Source organism: Apaloderma vittatum, unplaced genomic scaffold, assembly GCF_000703405.1.
Source record: "Apaloderma vittatum isolate BGI_N311 unplaced genomic scaffold, ASM70340v1 scaffold5024, whole genome shotgun sequence".
Classification (NCBI taxonomy): Eukaryota; Metazoa; Chordata; class Aves; order Trogoniformes; family Trogonidae; genus Apaloderma; species Apaloderma vittatum.
Window position 1 is genome coordinate 20,108 of NW_009711970.1, and position 26,181 is coordinate 46,288.

Below are 26,181 nucleotides of genomic sequence, written 5' to 3' on the forward strand. Positions count from 1 at the left end.
AAAGAGTGTGAGAAGTCCTTCTGCTGAGGAACAAGGAGTGGCAGAAACAAAGTGTGAACTGACCACAGCTCCCATTCCCAGTCCTCCTGTGCCACTCGGGGAGCAAGTAGAGAAACTGCAAGTTAAGTTAACCTTGCAAAGAAGGAGAAGGTGGGGGAAGGTGGTTTAAGATTTAGGTTTTTATTTTCTCGTTATCCTACTCTGATTTGATTGGTAATAACACCTTCCACTAGACCAGGTTGCTCAGAGCCCCACCCAGCCTGGCCTTCAAAACTTCTAGGAAGGAGGCTTCCGCAACTTCTCTGGGCAACCTTTTCCAATGCCTCACCACTCTCTCAGTGAAAAACTTCTTCCTAATATTTAATCTAAATCTACTCCCTTTCAGTTTTGCAACTCTTACCCCTTGTCCTATCACTACACTCCCTGATCAAGAGTCCCTCCCCTTTCCTGAAGGCCCCCTTTAAGTACTGGAAGGCTGCTACAAGGTCTCCCTGGAGCCCTCTCTTCTCCAGGAAGAAGAGCCCCAACTCTCTCTGCCTGTTCTCATAGGCAGGTGGAAGCCATGTTTTTTCTTAGCCATCCTGTGTTTTAAGTATGTGTAAAGCTGGTACGTACAACTTTTTCCCATACCTCTTTAGGCTGAATTTCCTTAAACATCCAAAGGAATGGTTTTATTTACTCAAGATTGTCTTAGCTACCTGGAGAATTGGATACATTTTCAACTATTATTTCCTGTCAAGGAAAAAAAGAAAGGCTTTGTCTTTGTCGTGCCTGCAGCTCCCAGGGCAATTTAAAAATAACAGCGGGAGGAGGAGGAACTGAGAACTTTTAGATCTGCCCATCCTTCCTCTCTAGTACAGAAGGGTTTTAATGGTGATATAGTAGGAAAAGACACTGAATCATTTTCCTTTAGCAATTGGAAGGCACATTTTCTTCCTAAATGTTAGTCAGAAGAATGTTGCCTACATTATGAAATAGAGCATGAAGTTTTTTAATGGCTGGAGGGCTCCTATGTAAAGTGTTCACTCTAGAAGTAAAACCTGGTCTCACAGGAACTTTGAAGGTGATAACTGCCTCTGTCATGCCTCTGAATATACATATAGTTTTGCTTGCAAGAGTTCAGGAGCTTACATTTGTGCAAATTACTTTAGGTTCCGCATATGGGGTGAAAAAGGCAGAAAAAAATTGATCTTTGTTTTTAAACTGTGGTAGCTAGCACCATTTAAAGTACCTCTGAGGCCTGATTCAAGTGTATCCTGGTGTTTTTGCATCTACAACTCTGGCACAGGTTGGCTATCTCCTATTCATTCTAAATGCTATATGCTATACCTTTTATGGATGCCTATACTTTCCCTCTTAATAAAGCCAAATCTAGCTGGACTTGCTGATATCACCATATTAGGAAAATCTGCAATAGAACTGCAATTTGTATCATCAAAAGACTCTTCCACTGTAAGTTTCCCAGCTTCCTAAATGAAATATAACGAACGTCTCTTTCTGTTGGTATAAAAACGTCTGTTAGGATTGCGATTCTTTGAAGTATTTTATCAGAAAGGATTTATAGCATAGACCTGGTCTTTTAAATCAAGTGTTTAGCTTGAATATGTAAGATAGGCACTGCTGAAAACCAGAGTAGCTTGAAGGGAACAGTTACTTTCTGCTTTGAAGTTATAGTTAGGATGGAATTAACAACTGTATTTTCAGGAAAGGAGTCTGTTCTACAGGATTGTTCAACTAAATTTGTTCATCAGGTTGGAGAATCTAGTGTAGGGCAGAAAGAAGGGAGGCTCTTCTGAATTTTGAGAAGCATACCTCGTATTTAGAAAAAAATAACTGGAAAATAGTCCTGTGATTTTTTTCTATCCCCAAACCAAATTTCTCTGTGACTTAATATAAAAACTGCTGTTTGACTTTTCTTATCCATTTTATAAATTGGTACGATATATTTAAGTGGAACTAAAATATTGATTTTTATTTTTTTTTTCCATAGATGCCCAACTTCTGATGCCCTTAATACTGTGAAACAATAGGTTAGTTGGGTTCCATGAGTGTTTCTTCTGGCCAGACTTGGGGATATGGGTGATATCTGAGTCTAAGGGAAAAGACCTAATTCAAAGTTCTGTAACTTATTTTAGTAACACAAGCTTTTATCTGTTGCATCTCATGACAGATCTCTGAGTGGATACACCAGTAAATAACGGTCACAACTTCAGGAGCAGCTAGAAAAGAACAGAAGCTGACATTTGGAAACTTGAAGTATAATTTGAAATTTTGCTCAGTATTTGATAGTGTTTGATGAGGTCTAATATATTGATACATAAATAGGACGCATACTAGAAATGCAGTATTTTGTCTGAGGCAACTGTATTTGCTCTGCTGATTTTGCAGTGATAGTTTTTATAGTTCATAACAGAAGGCAGATCTTGGATAGCATGTAAAGCTTTGTGCTTCTGGAAGAAGTCTTGTTAAAAAAAAGTAGTAACATACCTTTACAAAAATAGATTTTATTATTACAGTAATTCAAAATAAGATTTTTTTTTTCGCGGTTTCTGAACAAACAATATTGCAAGAAGAATTATTAGTAATACATCTAGAGGCAGGAGGATTGTCATGGCTATTTCCTATTGTAGATGTTGGGGCCACTTAATGTACCTGCTATCTTAAAATGACAACAAAAGTATACTTTACTGTTTGAAGGAGGTAATTACTGAGTGAAGCTTTCTAAGATGAAAAGTCACAAGAAATAATTTGTCAATCTGTGTTTGTATTGAAAGGTGAATCCTTACGTAAGGTTCACAAGCACTATCCAAGCAGATGGAAGATGGTGAAGCACAGAGGTGCCAGAAGTCAGAGCCAGAGACTCTGTGCTGTTCATTGGCTTGGACATTTCCCAAGTTATCAATGGCAACACCTAAAAATATTCCCTGAATGGAGAAACACTTCAGTTTGGGTGGACCTAACCTTGGAAGCACTTGTACGTGCCTATGTCACAATGGTTTAAGTAAGTAATATGCATATTAGAATAAATGCAAGATCAGTCCGTGAAACTGCAGCCTGCCCCTGCTTCAATCAAAATAAATTAGTTTTGTCATTAATCAGAATAAGAAAACTCTTAGAATACTATAACTTCCTCTACATTAAAGAAACAGATGCAAAACCATTGCATATTCTTAGGAATTTCTAGAGCCCTAACATAGCTCAGTTTCTAGTATTTCAAGCACAACCTTAACAAAAATGCAAGCAAGTCTAATACGAATTGTTGTAGATCAACAATTTCTTCCTTAATGTAGGAAGAGTTTAGATTCAAAGAGCGTCTTTTAATCTTTTGCAACTGTAGTTTGCATTCATGTTTTAGACAAAAGTAAAAATTTGCAATATATCTGTAATATCAAATGACAATAGCTAAAACTTTGACTTTCTGAAATGAATTAAACCAATACACCTAGGTAGCTAACAAAGTACTTTTCCTGGATCTCAAGTTAAACAGCTGTAATCATATAAATTATCTCACAATACAAAAATTATTATGGGTCCTAACCATACACTGGGATTTCATATGGCCTACTATGGCTACCCAAGGCTTACAGAAGTTCAATGAAATTTAGGTGGCCAGCCTCAGTGTATTTCATCCTTCATTCCTTGTTAATTAAGGACACCTAGTGAATATTTTGGAGAGCAGCATTTGAGTATATTTTGAGACACCTTCACAGAGCCTGATATTTCATGAGGAGTGTACCTATCCCTCAAAATCAGAGCTCTCCCTGTGACTCAGACTGAGTTCTCAGAGCTGAAACTTCAGAAATCTTTTTTCCTGATGCCCTTAATTTCAGTCTGAAATACAAAACTTCATCATTGTGCTTACATGACTGCATTAAACCTATTAAGTACAATTCATTCACTTATAAAACTATTTCAGCTATTGCAAAGTATAGATCATCTCCAGATAAAATGCTCTAAATTGTAAGACATGCTGAAAAGCTGCTTAAAACATAAAGGTCAAAGCAGTGCAACCTTAGTAGGGGAGAGTCTTTCAGTCTGTTCTTTCAAGCCGATAGTCGCTCTCCAAAGCTTTATTTTCTTCATTTAACCAAAGGCAAAGTTCTCCATAGAAACAGCTACATCCATTAATAAAATGTATGTATTTTTTTTCTTGCTATGGAAATGGCAAGATTTAAGTGCATGAGGTGATGCACAGTGAGGTAAAATAACGCATTATCTATTATGATTGCTCATTGGATTGCAGTAGTTCCCAGAGTTTCACATACCAGTTTCTGGATGTCAATCTCTGAGAACTTGCAAAGTTTCTCTATCATTGATTTAATCCAGCACAAATTTCAGATTCTCATCTCTGTAATCTACTGCATTCATCTTCTGAGCAAGATTGAGAACTTTCTTTACCTTTTGAGGAAAATAATGCGGAAATCTGGGACAGTAAGGAAACACTAAAGGTTCATTAGTGTCCCAGATTTCCACATCGACTGCCCTAACTTTTCTCATCGTTTCTTGGTTGACAAGTTCTTTCCTATTACTGTCAGTAAGGGTTTTGAATAATTTCATCTTCATGCTCCACACTTCAACTATAGGAAGTAGAAACTTACACAAAAGCTTTAGAACAATTTCTGTATACCCCTGATCAGCAACACCACCCCCCTTAATTTTAATCGTAGTGTCATTTTACTGGTTAGTCAGTATAATTAATGAGGAGCTTATCTTCAGTTACACCATCTGCTGCAGGCATAGTCACTTTTTTGTGTCTTTTTGCAATGCTTAGCACAATAAGGTCCTCTCATCACTAGAGGAATTAGACATTGCTATATTAGAATAATTTGCAATGAACACTCAGTTATCAATGGTAATAGCAACAAGATGCTTTTATATCACTGTGCAGTCTAGCTCAAGCGTAGGGCACTAGCCTGACCTAAGGACTGCTGTAATCAGTGAACTGTAAGTAAGAATGTACTACTTGATGTTCACATCCTTCCTTGGGATTTTTTGTTTTCTATGCTCGCTGAGGATGTAGTGTGAACTATAATAACTTGTTAAAATAACCTTGCCTATTTTGAAGATGTTTTACTGAAATACAGGGCTTTTGACTCTGAATTCTGCAAACAGTAATCAGCTCATCGATGTATTCTTCACTGTTCAATCTAACATCAGATGATCTGGTGATTTAATTTTTTTTTTTCCTGGAAGAGAAATTTTGATGCAACTTAAGTACTAACTTATTCACTAGACATTATGTTCCCTGTATCTTGTGTCTGACCTAAGGAATCAGATAGTCAGTAAATGTTCATGGAAAGACACTGGTTGACTTTTTTTTTTTTTTTGGTCTTAGTAAACTTCCCAAGTCTAGTAACATGGATGTTGTTTCATTACGCAGATCTTGCACTATAAAGCAGTTAGGGTGGAGATATATGTGAAATTTCAAACCTGTGGCACTTTCATATTGCTACAAAACATTTCCTATCATGTGAAGCAGTTGTGTAATTTTTTATTTCACAGTACCTTTTTCTTGTGCTCCCTCTTTACCTCCTCCTAATTCCATATTTAACTAAACATATCTTCTTCCCTGTTACCAGCCATTGATACCACCACATTTGGTATGTTTTAAGTTAAAAGGTTTTCTACAAAAATTAAACCCTTTTTCTTTCCTGCTCCAATAACCTTCAATGAGAAGAAGGCTGATTATAAAAGTGGCTGAGGATAAAAACAGACAACTAAAAAGCTCGAGTTTTAAGATGTGTCTATGGTGATTGAGGTGGCTGTTCAGGAACAATTCAAGATGAACTGCAGCATCCCTGAAGATTGAATTTCTCCCTTTTCAAGGCTAATTCTCTTCATCTTGAACATTATTTGCTAAATATCATGGAAGAAAAACATAATTTTAGCTGTAATGTGTAGTTGTAGGTTGACTTTTGATGTAGAATGCTTTGACAAAAGAGAAAATTATGGGGTAATGGAAAGCAAGCTCTTCAGGATGTATCAGAATCAGTCTTCCTGTTAAATGTTTGCTCCCTCAGGTCTTGACAAGGTGATGGCTTTTGAAGGATGGAGGTTCTCAGTATCATCTGTGTGCTGTATCAGACACCGTGGCTTCTGTCAATCACTTGTGAGTTTGCCTTGCTGCAAACTGCAATAGATGAATATTTTGTCTACTTTCACAGAAACTGGCTCAATGGGCTTTCCTTTTCCTAAGCATATGTCATCTTCCCGAGATAATTAGATGGTACATATCCTTTCTGACCTTTTGCTTCTGCTAGCCACCATTCTTTATTGCCACTCAGGTCAGAAAACTGAAGTATCCTAACCTTCTGGTACTCCTGAAGACTGAGTTCCTGATCGTTTCTTGCTTGAAATGCATAAACAGCATAGAAAGTCTGAAAAAGGAACATCACAAAAAGCAAAATCTGAATTCAGAATCATAGCCACAACATCCTGTCATTATGTATTAGTATGAATTCTGCGTACAGAACTTGTACAATAATGTATACAAACCAGTATGCAACTGCAACTGGTCTGCAACTGTTAGACTACAATGAACAATGCCAAAATAAAAAGTAAAATTGAAGGATCTGGGAAATTCTGCATGGGAAAGAACAAACCAAGCTTCAAGACCTCATCACCTTACTCCACTAGTAAGGTTTTCAGCTTACACCAAATGCATCGTGCTGTCACACGAAGCAGCCTGGAGTTAGGGGCAAAATTTTCCAGCAAGGTTTCCTCAAGGAGAATCACCTTTCCTAAAGCCCCGGTACTCAAATGTGGCACGTGAGTCACTTCTGATCAGTATTGCCGCAGCTTTCTTGTCAATGATGAGTGGAAAAATTCCCCAAACTAAGCTCTTTTTCTGGTTCCTGCTCTGTAGGGGAGCCTTGAGTCATCATACCTGGCAGGGGGTAACGCAATGGTGTGTTTGCTGTGAGACAGGACTGTGATTCATGGTTTAACTGATTATCTTGCCGTACCTCGTAGCTATTTAAGAAAGGCACAGAACAGAGGATAACAAATTCCCATGTCATACTGACGTATTAGTGCCAGTCTTTTGCAGTGTAAAAGGAAACCATTTAAAATATAAGCAGTATCATTCTAGATTTCAAATAAGAACAAAATTAAGACAGTTACAATGTGTATCACACTCACATGCTGATCATCCGTATCCTGAAAAGCATCTGTCCCTGTGCCATTAATTGTGGGACTTTCACAGAAGGGAAGAGATGAGCTGCTGTCACTCTTCTTGTGACCCCGACCTGTGCTTCTGTCAGTAGAGGGCCGTGAAGAGACAAAGAGGCTGATATTATCAAAATCATCATCACCCAAGTTGTTTTCTGCTAAAGCCTTCTGCGCTTTGGATGGATTGTAAGGCCTCAGGAAGGAGGAATACACATACCCTTTAAGGACTAGACACCAGAATAAAAAGAGAGAAAATAAACAAACAGCAAAATACTGCTAAGACCATTTTAAAACTAGACATCTTATGCAGCTGTCAGTATAAGAGGCAAACAGACGGGGCCAGAATGAAATCAATATCCCAAAGGGAAGCTGTTATTGTATTTGTTCAGAGAACTTACTTCCTGTGTCAACAAGCCATCTGCTCGTACTTCCATAGGGGTCCTTCTGCTCCACGACAGCCACCAACTCTCCTTCACGTAAATCAATATCAAATTCCTGCGTGGCATTGCACTTGCGCTTAGCTTGGTATAGTGAGCTTGTGCTGTATGTAGACAACAGGCTGGACCTGTGGCCTTCTGTTTGACGTGGGGGTTCGAGCTGAAAAGCAAAAGAATTACTGGGAGTAACGCGGAGGTAATTTCTAGAGCAACATGGATACATAAAAAACAGTCAATGCTGCATGTAGCAACTGACCTTATATTTTTACAGGTATGAGGGAGTTACTTGCGCAGCTCGATGTAACCAAATTTCCTTTGCATATGCAGCAGGGACCTGTCTAACCACTGTTAACAGGTGAGCAATAAAGGCCAAATTTTAAAGAAATGTAAGAATTTGCCTAATTAAAGACTTCTTAGTCTGTCCTCTGCTCTTAAAGAGCCAATGCTGTATATGTGAACTGTCACTTCCTTAATTGTTTTTCCCTAGCCATGATCTTTGAATTCCTATGTAATACCACAAAAAAAAGCATAATCCAGAAGTCAGCTGAGGTGTGCTAATGTCACGTAACAACTTGTGTGATAAGGCATTAGGCAAAAAGAAGTCAGTGGTACACCTACGATCTGCTTTTTTTGTGAAATTACCCTGCTGAAGAAGGGCAAAGTGCTACTAACTGCTACTAACTAATTCACTCAGGAATTTGGTTAGAGGGAAGGGAGGGAGGTGCTGCACATCACTGTGGCCTTAACATACCACAGAAGCAAGAGCACACCTCCCTTACTGGTGGGTTTTCTGAATCTTCTGCCACAGGACTGTATGTGTGTAAACATCAATACACATACCCACAGCTAAAGATGAGCAAAAAATATGTTCTGAATTAGAAGACTTAGATGCACTATAAGAATATTTAACAAAATAAATAATTGAAGTTTATACATAGAAATTTAGACTTAATATGTGCTTAAAGACCTAAGGGTATTCAGAGATAATTTCCAGTGGATTTTCAAGATAATAACATGAAAACAGAGCAAAAAAGTCTTCAGAACTTACTGGTCAATGGAGCAGCTTCATTCCAACAACCTGATTCAGAGCCCTGGTGCAGAGACCAAGCCCAAATCTCTAGGTAGTGTAAAAATGGATTTATTTTAAAAGCTGTCAAATGAGGATGCTTCATACACAATTTGGATATATAGTACTCACCGGAGAAGGGACAGGTTTCCTTTTTTCGAAGCTCAATTTTCTCTCAATAAAGGTTGCATTGCTGTTTTCTTTTACAAAATTCAGCTTGTGAACCTCCTCCATCAACTGATTCTGCACTTCACAGATGCTAGAGGAAGACAGCTACAAACACAAAGGTGGGTTAAATCTCCTGAACAAAATGGTAAGGAAATTTGAGAGAGCAGATTTAGATTTAATAGGCTGAATGCTAGGAGTCAGGAAATGTGACAAGATATTGTTATTTTCTGCAGGTCCCATAGTGTTCTAAGTACGAGGTGGAAAGAAAATAAACTTTCTAATGATTGGTATTAGATTTAAGAGACATACTAATTTAAGTCAAATAATTAAAAAAATCTTCTAAACAGTGATGCAACTGAATAGCCTTGCACTTAATGCTACTGATGTAAATGTGCATTTCAGCAGCTATCAGAGTGGCCAATGTGCTGAAAGGCTTGAAGTAATGTACCCTACAGCTGTATATTTGTGCAACTGAGTGCTGCCACCAGGTTAAAAACTGATGGGTAAGCTGAAGCTCTGTCTGAGGCATTGGATAAGTGCTTTTGATCTATGCTTAACTCAAACAGGAAGGGGAAAAAAAAAAAAGGTAATTTTGTAGGCAGAGCCTCACAGAAAAACAATGCTCAATACTTAACAGTTTTCAAAACATCAAATGGTCAAATTATAGGGATGCAATTTCTTCATATAGGAAAAGGCTTCATTATCCCGTTAAATTGCGCAGCTCCGTGTTTTGATCCTGACCTTGCTTTCTTAATATTTCAGCAGTCCTTGACTATAAAGTGTTGTGTTCAAGCCCTGATGGAAAGGACTACTCCAGAATTGCCTCACTACAATGTGTTTCCTGCCTAGAGTCTTGCTCTGGTTCAGGTGAGGGGATTTGGATGTGTGGACAGCATTGTTGCAGCTCTCTGGGGGGGTTTAAGCCCTGTAGGCAAAAGCACAACAGACCTGAAGCACTGGGATTTTCACATAATTTAAGAATAATTCCTCAACTTCTATCTTCAGATAATGATCATAGTGCCCAGAAATAGCAGAATGAGCTGGAGGAACTGATGCCCTCCTGCGTAGCTCAGACATGCATCTTTGGTACTTTTGGCTACGTAAATGATTTGAACTTTCTGAAAATGCCAACATAGACAAAGATATTCCTTACTGCCTAGAGATGTCTGCAGGAGCTTCTGCAGCACAGTTGAGTATAAAAGCAATTTGCTTTTCGTAGGAATTACATCTTCAGCTCTCCTAACCTGCTTCTCTTCTGCAGTCGTCTGTTACTCCTCAGGTCTAGCAGCAACACTACTTTCTTAGAATTTCTCTTCCTGTGTTTTCTGGGCTACTCAAGCTAAGAAACAAAGACAAAAATGCTCACAGCTGCCTTCTTTTGGCCTTACTGTAATGTTCTTGCCATTACTATCACTGTAGCAGCTGGAGTTGCTGCATTAGGATAATTCTCAAAGAAAAGTCCAGGCCTGACAAAACTTGAGCTCAGAACGTAATCTTTCCTGAGCTTACAAGGAAAAGAAAAAAACCAAACCTGACTGTGCTCAGCAGAACAAACACAATCAGTGTAGCTTGTAGGTATGTGTCCTACATAACTAGCCAAATTATACAGAAAGAAAAAAGACAAATAAAGGCAGAGCTACAGCTATTTCTAACATGCTTACTGGAACAGGCACCACCACAGCAGAATTTGATTGAAGTGCTGCAGACATAATATTTCTGAGGAGGGTGATGAAGCAATGCAGGCAGTTCAACACAATCTTTTTGGCGGCTCTGTTGAAAACCTGAAGTTCTTCTACTAACTGTGCATTTAGAGCCTCATAGTCTTTCTTTGCTAGGTCCAGCTCTTCTCCTGTTGACCTCTGAAGGTAGCTGTTGTAGTCCAACAACTTGTCATAGCGCTTCTGGATGAGCTTCTGTGGGCCTGAAAACAAGGCTTGTAGTGCTAAGAGAGGAGTCAAAACAAGCTTGTCCAGCTGAACCATCTGGAAAAGTATAGCAGAGACCTACTTAATAGTTCACTCCTACAGTTCTTCAGACCCAGTAACAGGTTAAGCCTGATGGCAGCTTCTCAGGCAATCTTTTAATTACTCTTCAGAAAGCATTACTGACAGAGCAGGGTCTAGCATGAGTTAGAATCTTGTTTATAATGTTGCAAACAGTTTTGCAGCTTAAAACGTCACCTGATGGAGCCTGGGTACTGCCCTTAGTGTGTTACCACTGAGGGAGGATGGAGCAGGCATCAGTGAAGTGGTCCAATAAAACAGATTTTCATAATTGGAAGTCCCATGCCAGTCTACAGTCCAGAGGCAATAAAGTCTTGCTAAATGGCAGTCTTGAATACTATCAAAGCTTTTTTTTTTTTCTTTTCTGAAAACAGCTGTAATTCAATTCTGTTTTAGCAAACACAAACGATCACTTGATTTGATTAAATTATGTTATGCTTGTTGGTTTTATCTCTAGCAATCAACAAAATTAGACACCTGGTAAAAAAACAAAGTCTTTATCTGACTTTTCCATTAGTCTCTAATTTTCTCAAGGGATTAATATTGCATGAATTTATTTTTTTTCCCTTGTAAGTCACTTTCTCAGATACAGCATAGGCTTGTAGTGAGTGAGACTCATCATCATATTAAAGCTTTTGGATGTTCTGTGTGAATTAAGTTGTTGGGTTGTATGTGAGAACAAAAGAGCAGCTGTCCTACCCTTGGTAACACACCAGAGTTGAAGATAGATCCATTTTATCCCAAGAATTGCTCTCCCGAGGCCAAAATGCTGTACACTGGTTAGATAGTTCTGACTTTATATCCACCTGAAAAGCTGGGCTTTGTGTAGCGAACCAATTTTTGATCCATTAAGAAAACAATTTTTCCAAACTGCGGGGCCTGATTTCTGGAAGAGAAGAGGCTATTGTGGATTTCCACCCTAAAATTTTCCCTGAGATATAATGAGAGAGGAAGGTAATTCACTGCTGACAAATGTACAAACGGAAAAAACCAATAAGCTGAGCCCATGGCTGAGATCTCCATTGGCAATACCCTTTCAAGAAAACATGTAAGGAACATTATGGGCTGTTCAGTGAGAACATCTAATGATTGTGCAAGTCAAGACCAAAGTTTTTTAAAAAACAAACTTATACATAGAATAAAGAGTCCTTGTAATCTTGTAAATGCAAGACACAAATAAATAGATAGTAAGTAGAAATGAACATGGTTAATAACATGTCCACAGCTGTTTTAAAACAAATAAGATGTTTTATTTTAAATTACATGGACTGTCAGAATAACTGGGTCATGAGCCAATAGGAGTTTCAAAATTTTTTCTGAACAGAAATTTTCTATTTCATCTATTGTGAATTTGCATCTGCTCTTTCTTTGATGTTTCTAAATATGGGGGCACCTCCCATACTAGACAGGCTCACCTAATGCAATAATAGAGGGATACTCTTCTGCACTTTTTGCACCCATTTATTGTAAAGACAGTGAAAATATCTTTCTGATTATTCAGATTAATTTGTGAGATTCTTTTCAAATGTGGAAACTTCAAAGGATCACTGATCTTAAAGGACTTTTCCAAACTAAAAAATTCTATGAAACACAACATCTTGCTTCCCTGTCATGATCTGGGAGGATGTGGTCTGTCAAAGATCCTTCTGTTTCTTGGCAGGCTCTTTTCAGTGTTTTGGAAAAAACTGAATGGCTATATTTTAGTCAGCACAAACCTAAGAAAGTATAAGAAAACCTCTACCTCTGAATTTTTCCAGCTTGAGCTGTTTGAAGAAGCAGCCTGTTCCACTTTGAAGAGACATTTTAGTCTATCTTAGCAGAACCAGGCATTAGAGTTCATCTGGACCCTGAAAGCAAGGACTGGTTAAAAAACTATTACCTTTTTTTTAAAATTTCTTTTTAATTCCTGTGGGCTATATTCAGATTTTTCATGGTTTCCCTATAGGAAGGGTAGTAACTCACCTGAAAAGGTAATAAAGCTGAGATTTTCACAAGCACAACAAAGGTCACAGAAGTCTCTCTAAAGCTGCAAGTGTCAGCAGCAAAGCGAAGATCTGCCACTCTTCACAGAATCACAGAATGTTAGGGGTTGGAAGGGACCTTGAAAGATCATGTAGACCAAACCCCCTGCCAAAGCAGGATCACCTCATGTCTGAAGCTCAGGTGAAACACAAAGATTTTAGTTTAAACCCAGGAATTTAGTTTGAGAAATTTTCTGTAGCTCTTCTAGCAAAACCAGAGTGCACTTACACTGAATTTTATGTTATTTCTTAGAGAAACTCAACCAAAATAGTATTCATCTTTCCCGATGGTTTCATAAGGTATTTTGCTCTTTTCTGTCCTACTCTTCCTCACATACGCTTGTTTTCTCTTACATATGGATAGCTCTGTAACACTAGATATTGCGTAGACTTACAAGGTCTTCACAGAGATTTGCAGTGTTCTGTTTTTTCAAACAGTCATTGACTTCATCATCTTTGTCTTGCAAGATTTCCTGAAGCTTGATTATATTCTGTGCAGCCAGATGTATAGAATCCTAAATGAGAAGATGGTAGAAAAATGAAACTGTTATTACAATTTGTTTTAATAAACTGCATTCTCTCATGCAGATACTGGAGTAATACTGAGGGAATCAGAAATACTTTCCATCCCTGACACCTGTGCAGTTTCTGTGCAGTTCCCAGTCATTTGGAGATTGTGATAATATTTTTCCTCTGTTTTGTCTATTTTCAATGCCTGTTTTCAGTGTTTTGTCTATTTTCAAGTTGTTAATCATAGAATCATAGAATGGCCTAGGCTGGAAGGGATGTTCAACTGAAAAAAATATGCCCCAACCTAGTGAATGGAAGTTAGCTATTCCTCAGCAAGAAGCCAGCCCAAGACCCATGGAGGGTCTTCAGGGGGACTAAGTAGGACTACAGCTATGTATTTCACTTACTCTGAATTTTAATCTTAACAAAGCATCCGTTTGGATAAGGAACTGTCAACACCATTCCAGGCAACAGCCCATGTTGGCTGAGCTCACTGGCCTTCCCCTGTTTGCTGAACCAAACGAGGTGCACGTGTGATAAGCTCTGGCCAGCTGGCTATCGATCTTACCTCCCTCTCAAACAGCATTAGCGACGGGTTTGGGCGCACTTACACTTCGAAGGGTCTCGTGCCATCTACAAAGCTGGCAAGTTGTCCGTGAGAGCAAAAAGTTGCTAAATTACAAGCCAACTGACATCTTTGGAAGAGGAAGATTAAAACAAAGACAGTAAGAGCACTTGAGTGCTCTGTAGACCTCATGCTAGCCCTTAACACAACCTAGCAATAGGAAAAAGGAAGAAGTCCTCATATTCAAAACATGTATTTTAGGACGTTTTAATCTACGTTACTGTAACTCAGTTCTTCCATTTTTAGTGAGAGGCAGTTGGTGTTCCCAGGCAGCAGATGTGCATGACCCATACGACGGCTTCACACAGCCACTTAAAGTTGTAACTGTGACACTAGACAGTACCTTTTTTTCTGTACTGCACTCATGGGTCTTCACAGAGCCTGCTTGCATATGGGGAAAAATGCAGAAGTATGGGCTTCAAAACTTCTTTGCTATGGGCTCAGTAATGCAGCAGCAGCTGCAGCCCAGCTCATTTATTTAACAATGTGATGTAGTCAGGCCTGCAGTTTGGTGTTGCCCGACCAGTGGCAGAAATGTGTATTAAACTGGTTATGGACAGGGTTTGTGGCCACAGATTTCAAAAAGGCCTGTACCCACCTGTAGATGTTGTGAGGAGAGCGAAATGTTCTTCACACAGAATTTCACAGTCTTCTCTAAACTTCGAAACAACTTTTCTTCCTTATTAAAATTTTGATCTTTCACCTAAAATAGATGTTTGCACTGTTATTTTGGCAGCCCAAGAAGAGCCTGGCTAATGAAGGAAACAGCCAGAGTGCTGCTGGAAAAAACCCCAAGCATTCCCTGAACTCCTCCCTTTGAAAACAGATCAGCCCCTGATTCTCCCAAGCTCCAGTTTTAATCCAAGAAAAGTCAAAGGCACAGGGCAACATGACAGAATTTAATTTGTAATCCATGTGGAAGCAGGGACTTGCTTTATCATTGCTGCGTTTCAGGAAACAATCGTGAAAAATTTATGTAAGAGATTTTTTGCCATTGCGTTGCTTTCCTGGGTGCTTTTTTGTGGGTGATGGGGAGATTTCCCCCAGGCAGGCTGTAGGTGGAGCTGTTACCTCTAGAGCAACGCCAAGCTCTTCAGCTAGAAACCTCAGTGGCTGGAAATAGGCTTGTACTACTTTTATATGCTGTGAAAATATGTTTATTTCTGCCTACCTTTTACCTGAGGAATTTGAGAAATCTCAAGTCTTGTTCTCAGTGGTCTTGCTGTAAGGGTCAGAGCATGTTTCAGAGCTGAGAATTGGGAACTTTCTTAGTCTAATTAAGCAGGAGGGAGGGCTGAATCTTTAACAGATGCATCCTGATTCTAAATTATTCTCAAATGTTTTAAGTTTAATTATGAAAAAAAAAAAAACAACACATGAACCAGAAGCTTCTAAAGAAAAAAAATGAAAAATCATGTCTCCTCTTATTCAAATTTAATTCCCTGTTTTTTCTCTGATTTTTATAGTGTTGCCAGTGTCCTATTCAGAATACAAAAATTTCCACTGTACAAATAAATGATCATAAAAAAAGAAATGTGGGTAGTTTGCATCAGAGAAAGAGGGAAACCACTGATAAAAAAACAAAACAGGAAAAAACCCCGGCACATATCTTGTAAAGTCACATCTAGAAAGGCAGTGACCTTGTATAATCAGTCATCTGATGCAGTGAGGTGCACTGGATATCTTTTTCAAGGTCAGTTGTAATTGATTTTCTTTGAGATTTATATTTAAGCTTTCCTGAAGAAGTTTATCCTGCTAGGTTTTGAATTACAGCCTCAGAATTATGAAGGAGGGTTTTATTTCTGGCCATGAAACCCCCATCAGACTTAGCACAGGGTTCTTTGCCTCTAGTGGCTTTGACAGTTCCAGGCCTTTGCACATGCACAGGCAAACCCCATGGCCTTTCCTAATCAGAAGTATTGTTCATCTTCTTTGGCGGTTCAGAACCTGAATCTTATGATGTGGAGCAAGATGGACTGAACACATTCTCATCACCAACAATACTTGCTATTCTAGCAAAAGCGCTCATCACAGGATGAATTTCACAAAACTACCGGTCACTTACTTTCTGCTGAAGATCAGAAGTTTGAGAAACTCTTAGGTAAAAAAAGGTGGGGAACACATTGTGTTATTTTCTGTTTCAATCACAAAGATCTTTCCTGTCTTCTGTGACAGTTAGAAAATGACTTTATAAATGATGCAGAAAAAAAGCAACACCACAAACTCCATTTCCAACATGTTTTGAAAAATGCCCAGTGCAAAAGCAGAACTGAAGCTGTCAATACAAATCTGCAGTTGGATGAGTAAGTACCTGAGGTTCTCCCCCCGTCAGTATTTTCAGATGGCTGGTGACCCTCTTGGATTTCTTGCTAATGGAGTGGATATTCAGTCGGGAAAACTTTTCTTTAAAGGTTTCATCATCATCATTCCTCTTATACTTCAGCACTGCAGACAGAGAATTTCATGACACCAGTAATCTGTATTCTCAGAGCTTTTCACAGGGATGGGCACACAAATGTGAAACCATTTGAGAGCAGACACTTTCATGTCACTTGCTGTAATCTTGTGTGAAAATGCTTGAGATGATGAAAACTCTGTTACCAACACCAGGCTTGGGAAGAGTGAAGTAAGGGCTTCAACGTGGCAAGTCTATAAGAAATACTATTACTGCGTATTACTTATTATCAGTGTCCACAGCTGCATTATGGACAATGAAAATGGATATAATGTGAATACTTTCGTAATTTTCATACTTCTGCCGTTACTGGTCAGGTAACAAAGCTAGCTCAGGACAAGTAACATTAAGCCATCAGTTGCCTTCTTGAAATCCAGCATATTTAGCTGGGTAGAACCCATCAAAATTGTTGTAGTGATTTTACTGGAGTTAAAACATCACTCGTAATCAACAGCTCAAACCTACGAAGAGAGAATAACTTACTGTGCCTTCTTCTTACCTAAATCTTTCCTCCTTTTAAACTCATTGATGTTCACATTAATGTTCTTCATAGCAAAAAGGGCGTCTTGTAGCACCTTGTGGTCAGGGTGAGAAGCGGGAGTTGAATTCAAGAGTTCACAGAGTAGCAAGGGATATTTCATCACTCGTTGCACTGGTTTGATCATCAGGGATCCCATGTCTGTTAGATTTGACTTTCCTCTATAATTTAAAAAAAAAATTGTCACATACAAAGAAACTCCTTAAAGACAAAAACTTCTTATTATTTCTGTCTAGTCATTGAAGCTGCTGACTTTTATATCATTCAGTTGAGCTTTCAACTATAGAAAAAATATCAAAACTAAAGCAGTGCTTTGCACTGAGTCATAAAAATGCAATTACTACTTGAGTCAAAAAATAAGATATATCTGTCAGGGAACAGGGACTGTTGTAAACGAAACCCTCCTCTCACCCCCTCAGCAAGAAATACAGAGCAGATCTGAGTTTTCTGTATTTTCAGCAACCTATCAGACTTTTGCTTAGACAGTACCTCAGAAGCTGTTCCATGCAGTCTGAGGGTGCGTGTGGTACAAGTCCTGCACCACAACAACCAGGATGAGAGAGGTAGGTGGAAGGAAAAATGACAGGAAGCTTGAGAAACACATGTGAGCAGGGCTATCACATCCTACTCTGGTCCATCAGGTTTAAAATTGCAACACCTCCCTGCTGCGAGCAACTGGGATGCCCATTCACGGCTGCATCCCTTCTCACAACATCTCTCAGCTCCCCACAGTGACCCTTGAGCTTTACTTTTTTCTTTGCTGGCTGCCAGTAGGGTGTATCTAATGTTGCCCAAGCTTCCAAAAGGGAACCAGAACTGGCCTGGGGAAATGCTGAACATACAGGATGTTCACACAGGCTTGATCCACCCTGCTGGAAGTCACCTTACACAACTGCAAAGCAGGCAGCAGGCTAGGGTGGCAGAAAGATGAGGGTAGGAATGTCACAGCATCCAGTGTGGGCACAGGGCGATGCTCTGTGGCTCCAAGGTCAATCACTGCTGCCTCCAGCAGGGCAGCAGAGCAGCTTCCCCAGGTATCCAAGTGGCTCAGGCCATCAAGGCTGCTCAAGCTCTCTGGCCTCCATGCAAGGGAGTTACTAGCCAGCTGAATTCACGCCCCAGCCCCACTCCAGACAAAAGCCTTTGGTCACCCTTTCTGGGCTTGAAGCGGAGAGGCTGGGCAGTTTTCAGGCTGACCCAACAACCTGGAAGAAAACAGGGAAGGGCAGGACCAAGCCACATGTGCCTTCATTACCTTCCACAGGGCTGTTAGAAACATGGGGGCCCAGCATAGGTAACATCAGGTGGCCAAGCCCTAGGGTCAGGACCCGCCACTACTGAGGCTCCAGCAGCAGGACAGACACATCCATTGCCTCTCCTCATTACAGCACGTTCCACGAGCAAACCGGGCAACACTCTAGCACCAGTGCTGGCATGAACTACCTGTGACTCACAGACCTCCCCTTTGAAACTAAGCATCAGCTGTCAGTAACAGCGTGAAGGGCAGTAAAGCAGAGCAACCTTTCCATTCACATGCCCAAAAAGGCTGCTTTGGGAGGAAAAGGTTCATTATCTATGGAAGAGTTAATAGTAGGCAGAGAAGGCAAAGAAGGATTTCTGCATATGGAAAGATGGAATAACACAATGTAGAAGGAAAGTAAAAAAAGTAAAAAAAACAGGGAACAACCAGTTGGTTTTGCAGACTGACATCTATTGGTTTGTGCAGCAGAAAGAGTAAAAGAGAAAAAAAAAGCTTTCATTCCCACTTTTATATGTTTAAAAAGTACAAGAGCTGACTAATTAACTAACAATTTGAATGCCTTTGAGAAGAGACATCTGCATATTTAAACCATCTCTCTTGCACAGGCAGTATCTGTAAAAAAGTTCTGCATGAAAAAAATTAACAGTAGATGCCTTTTAAGGCTTCTTAACGTCCCCAAACCTCATCATTTCAATCCCCCTCATTTCCCCTGTATCCTACATTAAATATAGAGAGCTATTTTCCCTTCTTTCAGCTTCTGGCAGCAATAATGAAAAAAAATATCTTTAATTGTTATTGTTTTCTCTGAAAAGCCCCATGAATGCAAATCTATAAAAGCTGCCTCATGAATGGAAAAATCTTCAAGTGTCTTCTCTTTATATAGTTGCACTTTGGACAGCTGCCCAAGTGATAAACAGCCCTCTGTTCGCATATCTGCATGGCACAGTCTCGCAATATGGTTTCAGAGATAGTAGGTTTGTTATAAGATAATGACTCCCCGGGGCACTAAATGCCACAAAGTTCAACTCATCTAATTCTCCCCAGCAAGATTAGCTGATGATAGCCACTCTCCCTGGATGAGTCCCATTTGCAATGAGCCCCGTTAGGACTCACCCAGCTGCCGGGCAGGACATGGCCTTGCCACACGACCAAAAGAGGCGAGTAATGGCAGGTGACATCTATTGTGCAGAAAATTAAGTTGATAATTCATTTGTGATGCTGCCTCAGCCTTCCCTCTGTGTTTAAGTATTCTAGGTCACATGTAGCTGTACTAATCTCACCGCAAATTATTTCTGTAGCTCTGCAGTAAATGCAGCTGGCTTAACTGCAGAGAGCTTCTCAGCATCCCCTTTCTCCTTCCTCCCAAGAAAACAGTCACAAATGCAGAAAGATTCCTGCCTGTTTGAAAAACACATGGTAGTGAGCTATTCAAAGACAGGGGATTCGGGGCTTAATTTCATTGACTCTCATCACCCGGCAACTAGGTTCAGTGGTACACACAATGGCCTAGAGTATAGTGTGGCAGGGCCGAGGCCAGTGTCATATTCAGCTTGGCCGTTTGGAAATGGTGCGCAGGCGTCACAGACTACAGCACGACTCAAAGTCTCAGGCTTCATGGTTTACTGTTCCATGGTTTACAAGTTCATTTTAGTACAAGACATGTAGGGCAAGTAATTCACTGTGCTGCAAGACTCATGCAAACCCAGGGAATTCACTGAGGCCGCACAGTTGTTAAGCCAAGCAGAATTTAACCCATCAAGCTGCTAGCAAAGGGCAGCACTGTCTGGTATTTATGTAATTGGTTTTTTGATCATGCTTGAATGAAAGGCAGTCTGGGAAGAGCAACATCAGTGGGTGAGTTACGCTGTATTTTCCAGTTCAATGTTAATCAGATTTTTGGGTGCGGCCCTGCCCAAGGGCTGCTGTGCAAGCTCTAAGCTGAGCTGCAGGTGATTGCATTTCTGAGAGCCCTGCTGGTCAGTGGGCAAGGCAAACGCCACCACGCTGTGAAATGCAGCCAAGCTCGGGGAGGGTCCTGCAGTTAAACCTGGCTGACTGCACTCTGCACAGCTTTGGAAGAGCCGGTTTAAACTCAGAAAGCAAGTTGTGTCCTACACTCCACTGGAAACTGTTTGAAGGAGAGAACTCAGCATTCATTTCTGATAGGGTTACGCAAAGCAGAGCAGCCAGTCTTGTGCTATTTCTATGTGTGCTGTCTCACATGATTTTACTGTGTCTTCCTGCATATTTTGTTTCTTTTTGAGACCCTCTCCGTGGGAGACAGTATACAAGAATGTGCCTTACCAAAACAAAATGCAGAAAAACTATTTCTCATCACAAACTGTAGAATTTCAACATGAAAATCCTTCTAAGTGAATGTTACACTGATCTTATTTATGACATGCAATTGATTGACTAATTAACAAATTTGCTGACTTTACAGGTGTTCCTCTCCTACCAATATAGAGCATACTTGCTTCTCTTTTCTCTGTTAACATTTCTGTCTGGGATTGTAGTATTTTTCTTCAGTTCTGCTAACCCCTCCTCTGACCTCTCTCTGCAGGTAACTTCACGAGATGCTGCATTTCAATGGTCTCAACCTGCTGGATGTCCAGAAACTGCAGCTGTGATAAACTCTCCTTTATAGCTTTTCAAAAATAGCACATTTGGCATAGAAGACCCTTAACTGCAAGTTATCAGCAGCTGGGTGAGTGTTCTTGACAATGAGCTTGTTCTTTTCTGATGCTCTTCCAGCCACTGTCAGGGGGAAGATCCTAAGGTGGACTTCTCATATAGGGCTACCGAAGGGGTCATCACCCTAGAAGTAGCTTTACCTGTGAATGTAACATGTATTGTTACCAGAGTGTCTGGTTTGCAGGGACTGACAACATGTTGTCACCAAGCACTCTTGAAGACCTTAGAGCTTTCTACACACATTCATGAGACAGCGAGGTGATAATAACGGGCTCTCAATGAACTGGCATCAAATTAAGTAGCTTCATAAACCACAAGTTTTGAAAGATACTGCAAAGCTAGTGCAGTGGTAATTAGAAAACTAGACAGCTTTAGGGAAATTAAAACTGACAGTATCACGTATCCTGGAAAAGTCTATGGGTTATACTGACACAAAAGGCTTGTGATCTTAAAATTTCCACATGTATAGTTTTAAGCATACTAAAGATGAATTAAAGATATTTTAAAGATTATTTTATGTGTAAGAAAGGCACAGTACTTACTCTTCCTCATATATCTTTCTGCAAAAGAGAAGAAAACAGAACATATATTAGAACCCTCCTAAAAGGATTTATACAGATCAGTGGCCAGATTCTCAGACACACTTCAGTGACACAGAGCACCCATAACTGGCCAGTTAACTTAGGTTTATGGCTGCTGTGTTTTAGCAGAACTGCGCAAAACAGCCAGAGGATACCAGTGAATTTGGCCCTATATTTCTTTGAAAGGACAGCCCTAAATGAGAAAGGATTATCAGAAACCTGACTCTGGCTAAAGCCAGCCTTGCCCTAACACTGTTAGAAGAGGAAGTCTGGGTCACTGTGCTAACGATGGTAAGTAACATCAAGTCCTTAATACAAAAAGTAAAATTAAACATGTCATTCTTACACTTCATGTACATTCTCATCTACACTCTTTAAACAGAAATGTATTTCTAAATGAGAAAGAACACATTTCAGCATTTTAGGATATAGAATCAATGGAGCTGTTAAGTTTTTTGTAGGCTACACATCAACCGAAACCTTTTCAGAGTACAATGGTATTTTACATATACCGAAAACAGCAGGGATGTACAATTCTAGTTTGGAAACATGCAAATACGCACACAGAATATGTTCCTTATGGTATGAATTCACTCAAACGCAAGGGAACCAAAATGCTGCTCCATCTGTGCATTAGGCTTTCCTGACATCACATCGTCAGCTACTGCTTTTTAACTGCCTGCGCTCTTATCTTCTTGCCCACCGGTGCCTAACTGAGCATCTGGAAGTTGGTGCTTTCATTGCTTTTGCACTGTCAGCACTTTGCATGCCTATGACGTCCCTCTGCCCCTGTAATAGTTGACCAAGCTACTTCAGGCTGAAAGGAGAGCAGGTAGCTGCCAGCCAGCATCCTTTCATTTTTACCAGCTGCATTTCTTTGGCTAAGCTAGCTAACAACATCCCCAGTTTGCATAATTGCTGCTGAAACAGGGACTCCACAGAATTTGGATTTGCGTATGTCTCCAAGGCAGATACCTACATTTTGGGATGGAATTTCTTCTCTTCAGTCAACAGGAGGACTAGGGACCTCAGCGTGGCTAATTAAATCTGATTTGTCTGTACAGATGTGCAGAGTGCCCCTCTCAAATTGCTTCTGATAGAGAAGTTTTTTTTCACATGGCAGATATTGTGTGGCTGAGGAATAAAAGCCCTTAGTAATGTTAGCCCATTTTAATTTGAAACAAATAGAATAGTACTATTTCCAAGGAAAAAAGAATTATTAAGAAGTAAACAGTTTTTAAGACTAGTTGTCACCAGTCCTCACATTTATTATGCCTCACAGTGGAAAACAGCCTATTATTTATTTGATAAAAATGCTGCAAAGTTTTCTTCCTAGGGCAAGTATTCTCCAATCAGTAGTAACACGTTTAGGTGACCACAGGTCTGCATCTGTGTGTGCACTTTCAGGTCTTAATATTTGAATTGGCTGCAGTCTTCAGGCACTGGGAACAAACGCAATGTAGTATACATGCACCAGTGTTTTTTCTCATTGGTTCCTGTTTAAAGGCTAATCAGGAAAGAACAAGACAAAACAAAGCTTCATTGTGAGGAAGGCTTTGTCACTTCCTGCTAGTAAAGGCTACTATGGCTCAGCACAAAATATCCTTTCTCTTCACAAATCTCAGCTGTTATGTTGGAACAGGAGCTCTTCTTGCTGGCTCTGGAATTCAAGTAGCAGCATCCACTTAGCATGTATGTGGACACTATCTTTTATTTTTATTCCATGTCTCCTTGCATCAGCAGCAGGGATGAATGAATGACAGTAGCAGCTTCTCTTGCTTAGCAGGAAAAGAATATTGTAGACCTCAGCTACTAAACCACATCTTTAGGGGAGATACCTAGCCAACCATTAGCCCAAAAGCCAGAGCTTATATGAAAATATAAACTTCCAGGGTAGCTAAAAACCTAAGTACCCTGCACATATACTTTGTTATGTATTTAATAGCTGTACAAAATAAGCCTTATTTTCAGCATAACCTGTCTTCAAAGTGAACATTTCTCTTTTACTATTATTAATATTTTCCTCCATCACTCGTTCCAGATTTCACTTGGACTTACTTCCCATCTCCTAAGTCTTAACATGTCTCTGCAGAGAAATCACTAACTGAGGTGTGGTTGAAATATCTGTTGCTGATGCGCACTCCAGAGCTAGACCTCTGACCCGAAACACCATGGTCCATTCCCTCCTGACAGCTCTGTATGATGCTTTTGGGAAAGTGAGGGGGCAAGGGGAGTTTTAGGTGGGAAAAGCTCACCCATGAAGTGAATTAGCTGGTTCCTACAACTGGCTGCAGGAGGAAGCTGCACTGGAGGAAAGATGGATTCATTATTCTGCAGCATTCCCAGTTCTTGAAGCATTTCCTCCAGGGGCTGACAGGTGTCCTCCAGCACCTTCCACTTGTGGGTCTTAGAAGCTTGGTCCAATGCTGATTGCTTTCAAATACCCCCATCATGAGGGGTCCCACACCACACAGCCACTCCAGATCCCTGGGGCCTTGCAACAGGAGCCCAGAAATGATAGTGCGTGTGAATAGCTCCATTACAGGCTATTTTAATTCAAGCAATAGAATTGCTGAAGGTGGAGGGAGCAAGTTTCCTGGGAGCTGGGCACGGTGTTCCCAATAGCCCATGATATGATGCAGCATTTTTTTTGCCAGTATGGGGCACTGAAGCTAAGGGAAGAGCAACTTTTCTTGTGCTATTTTTGGCCATCTTAGAGAGAAAGAAATCTAATCATGGCCCCTGGCTTGTCATCTTTTCATGAAAGTAGCATAAGCCAGAGCTCCCAGCAAGCCTCATAAAACTCCGGATTTACAGGGGACCTTTCATCTACATCCATTTAAAATGTTCCCTGCCAGGCAACTGACTATGGATGGAAATCATCATTTGAAAAGATCTTACTTTAAGGACTGTACACAGTGTCTTAAATGCTGCTTCAGTTCTTCATCCTTTTCATAGGATTCCAGCATGGTGTGTGCATCATCGTGGCGATAACAGTAGATTTTATATGTGTCTTCTAGTGGGCCTTTAATCTGCAAGAACACTTCCCCTGTTAAGGAGAAAAACAAAGCGTGTCAAGCCAGACAACAGCATCTGAGGAGTTTTATTATTCCACCACATTAGCCGTGAGCTAAAAAGCCTGGCTTTCACTTTACTTCCCTTAGAAATGATCTTGCGTGTTTATGTGCATTATTTATTACATGTATTTCTCAGCTGCTCATCTTTGTCATAGCCAGGCACCATTATATCAGTGTTAATGCACAGAAATTCCTTCAGGAAAAAACATGAAATCTCTACACCTCACACTCCTTCACACACAACCACCTAATTCACTGCCCCAGCTTAATGCCCCTTCAGTGGAAACCACACAGGAGACCATTTCTGTGTCATGAGCTGGCAGCAGAGATGAATATAAGACTGCTAATTTTCCCTTTGACTTTTTTTTCAACTGAATATGAACTTAAATGGGTTATAACAAGAATAATGACTCTATCTCCCATTAGCCATTTCACTTTTATATATTTTGCAAAATCCTGAAATGGCAATTGTTATGGCCTAGAATAGAGATTTTTCTTCACATGACAGAGGAACAACCTCCACCCCTCCCCTGCTTAAATAAAAACACCATGGATTACAGACATTTTTATATAGTACCTAGGTTTATATACAACTGAAGGGGGAAAACATTTCCATTTCCAGTCCTTCACACCACCGTTTTCCCCCAAAGAATGCTTGGGAATTTTAGAGACACTAAAACAGTCCTGCGTCCATTTCCCACTTGATTCTGGTGCCTATTTCTCTCAGCCTAAAACTCCTGTGTCAGTTTCTATGTATATAAGAAATATTATCTGAACACAGAAGGCATGCTTCAACTATTCTGCTGACATAGTCATTCGGTTCTTACACCCTTCCACAGCAGTGCCCTGATCAGCATCCTTGGAAATGCATATAATAAACAATAGCAATGGTGAAAACTCCTGTCTCGGGCATTTACTGAAAATTACATCTATGTGGCAACCAGAGCAGTATTTTATAAATATTCCTGTTGAGTTATAGCCATGATTATTGAAGTTAAAAGCTGAACACCACATTAATTGGGCGCTCTCTATTCATTCAGAGTGAGTGCCAAGCTGCCAGGCATCCTGCATGTTTCATCCTGACTGGAGTGGGCTGTTTCATAATACATTGCATTGAACCGCTAAAAAATGATTCAGTTACCACAGTAACACAGCTCTGGGTTTTTTCCCCCTAGCAGTGAAGGTTAACTGGGCTGCCTAATGTATGTTGGTTTCAAGGTGCAAATAGGGGAACAATGACAGAGCCAAGACCACACAAGTTCATTTTAGTTACCATAAAGCCACAGTCAGAAAAGCACCAGCATCTTATAGTTAAATGCTCTTTATCTGTCCATTTTCTCTGTCTTGTGCATAATGCTGATGCTGATGGCTACCAATGCACATTGCATCCTGACTTTCACATGAACTCTCCATGCAGGCCTTTATTAGCCAATGGTGTAAGAAGAAACCTTAACAAACTTTCTCTTGATCCTGCGCCTTTGGTGCCTGATTCTCAGAGATGCTGAGCTCTCGCAATTTTCACTGACTTTAAGTGGAACTCAAGTGCTTAGCACACCTTGTACTATGCTAAGCCCT

General features: G+C 40.1%; 1 protein-coding gene across 1 annotated transcript in view; it reads right to left on the reverse strand.

Moving 5' to 3' along the window:
• Window positions 1-6,191: 6,191 nt before the first annotated feature.
• The window catches only part of ARHGEF38 (Rho guanine nucleotide exchange factor (GEF) 38), a 35,352-nt gene continuing 15,362 nt past the window's right edge, over window positions 6,192-26,181 (reverse strand). Inside the window, exons 4-14 of the mRNA XM_009867807.1 lie at window positions 24,431-24,578; window positions 21,491-21,508; window positions 16,955-17,154; window positions 16,312-16,445; window positions 14,599-14,703; window positions 13,261-13,380; window positions 10,503-10,823; window positions 8,806-8,946; window positions 7,569-7,767; window positions 7,141-7,397; window positions 6,192-6,377 (exon numbers count right to left, since the gene is read on the reverse strand). Coding sequence (XP_009866109.1) covers window positions 6,192-6,377; window positions 7,141-7,397; window positions 7,569-7,767; window positions 8,806-8,946; window positions 10,503-10,823; window positions 13,261-13,380; window positions 14,599-14,703; window positions 16,312-16,445; window positions 16,955-17,154; window positions 21,491-21,508; window positions 24,431-24,578 — 1,829 coding nt within the window. The remainder of the gene's footprint in view (window positions 6,378-7,140; window positions 7,398-7,568; window positions 7,768-8,805; window positions 8,947-10,502; window positions 10,824-13,260; window positions 13,381-14,598; window positions 14,704-16,311; window positions 16,446-16,954; window positions 17,155-21,490; window positions 21,509-24,430; window positions 24,579-26,181) is intronic.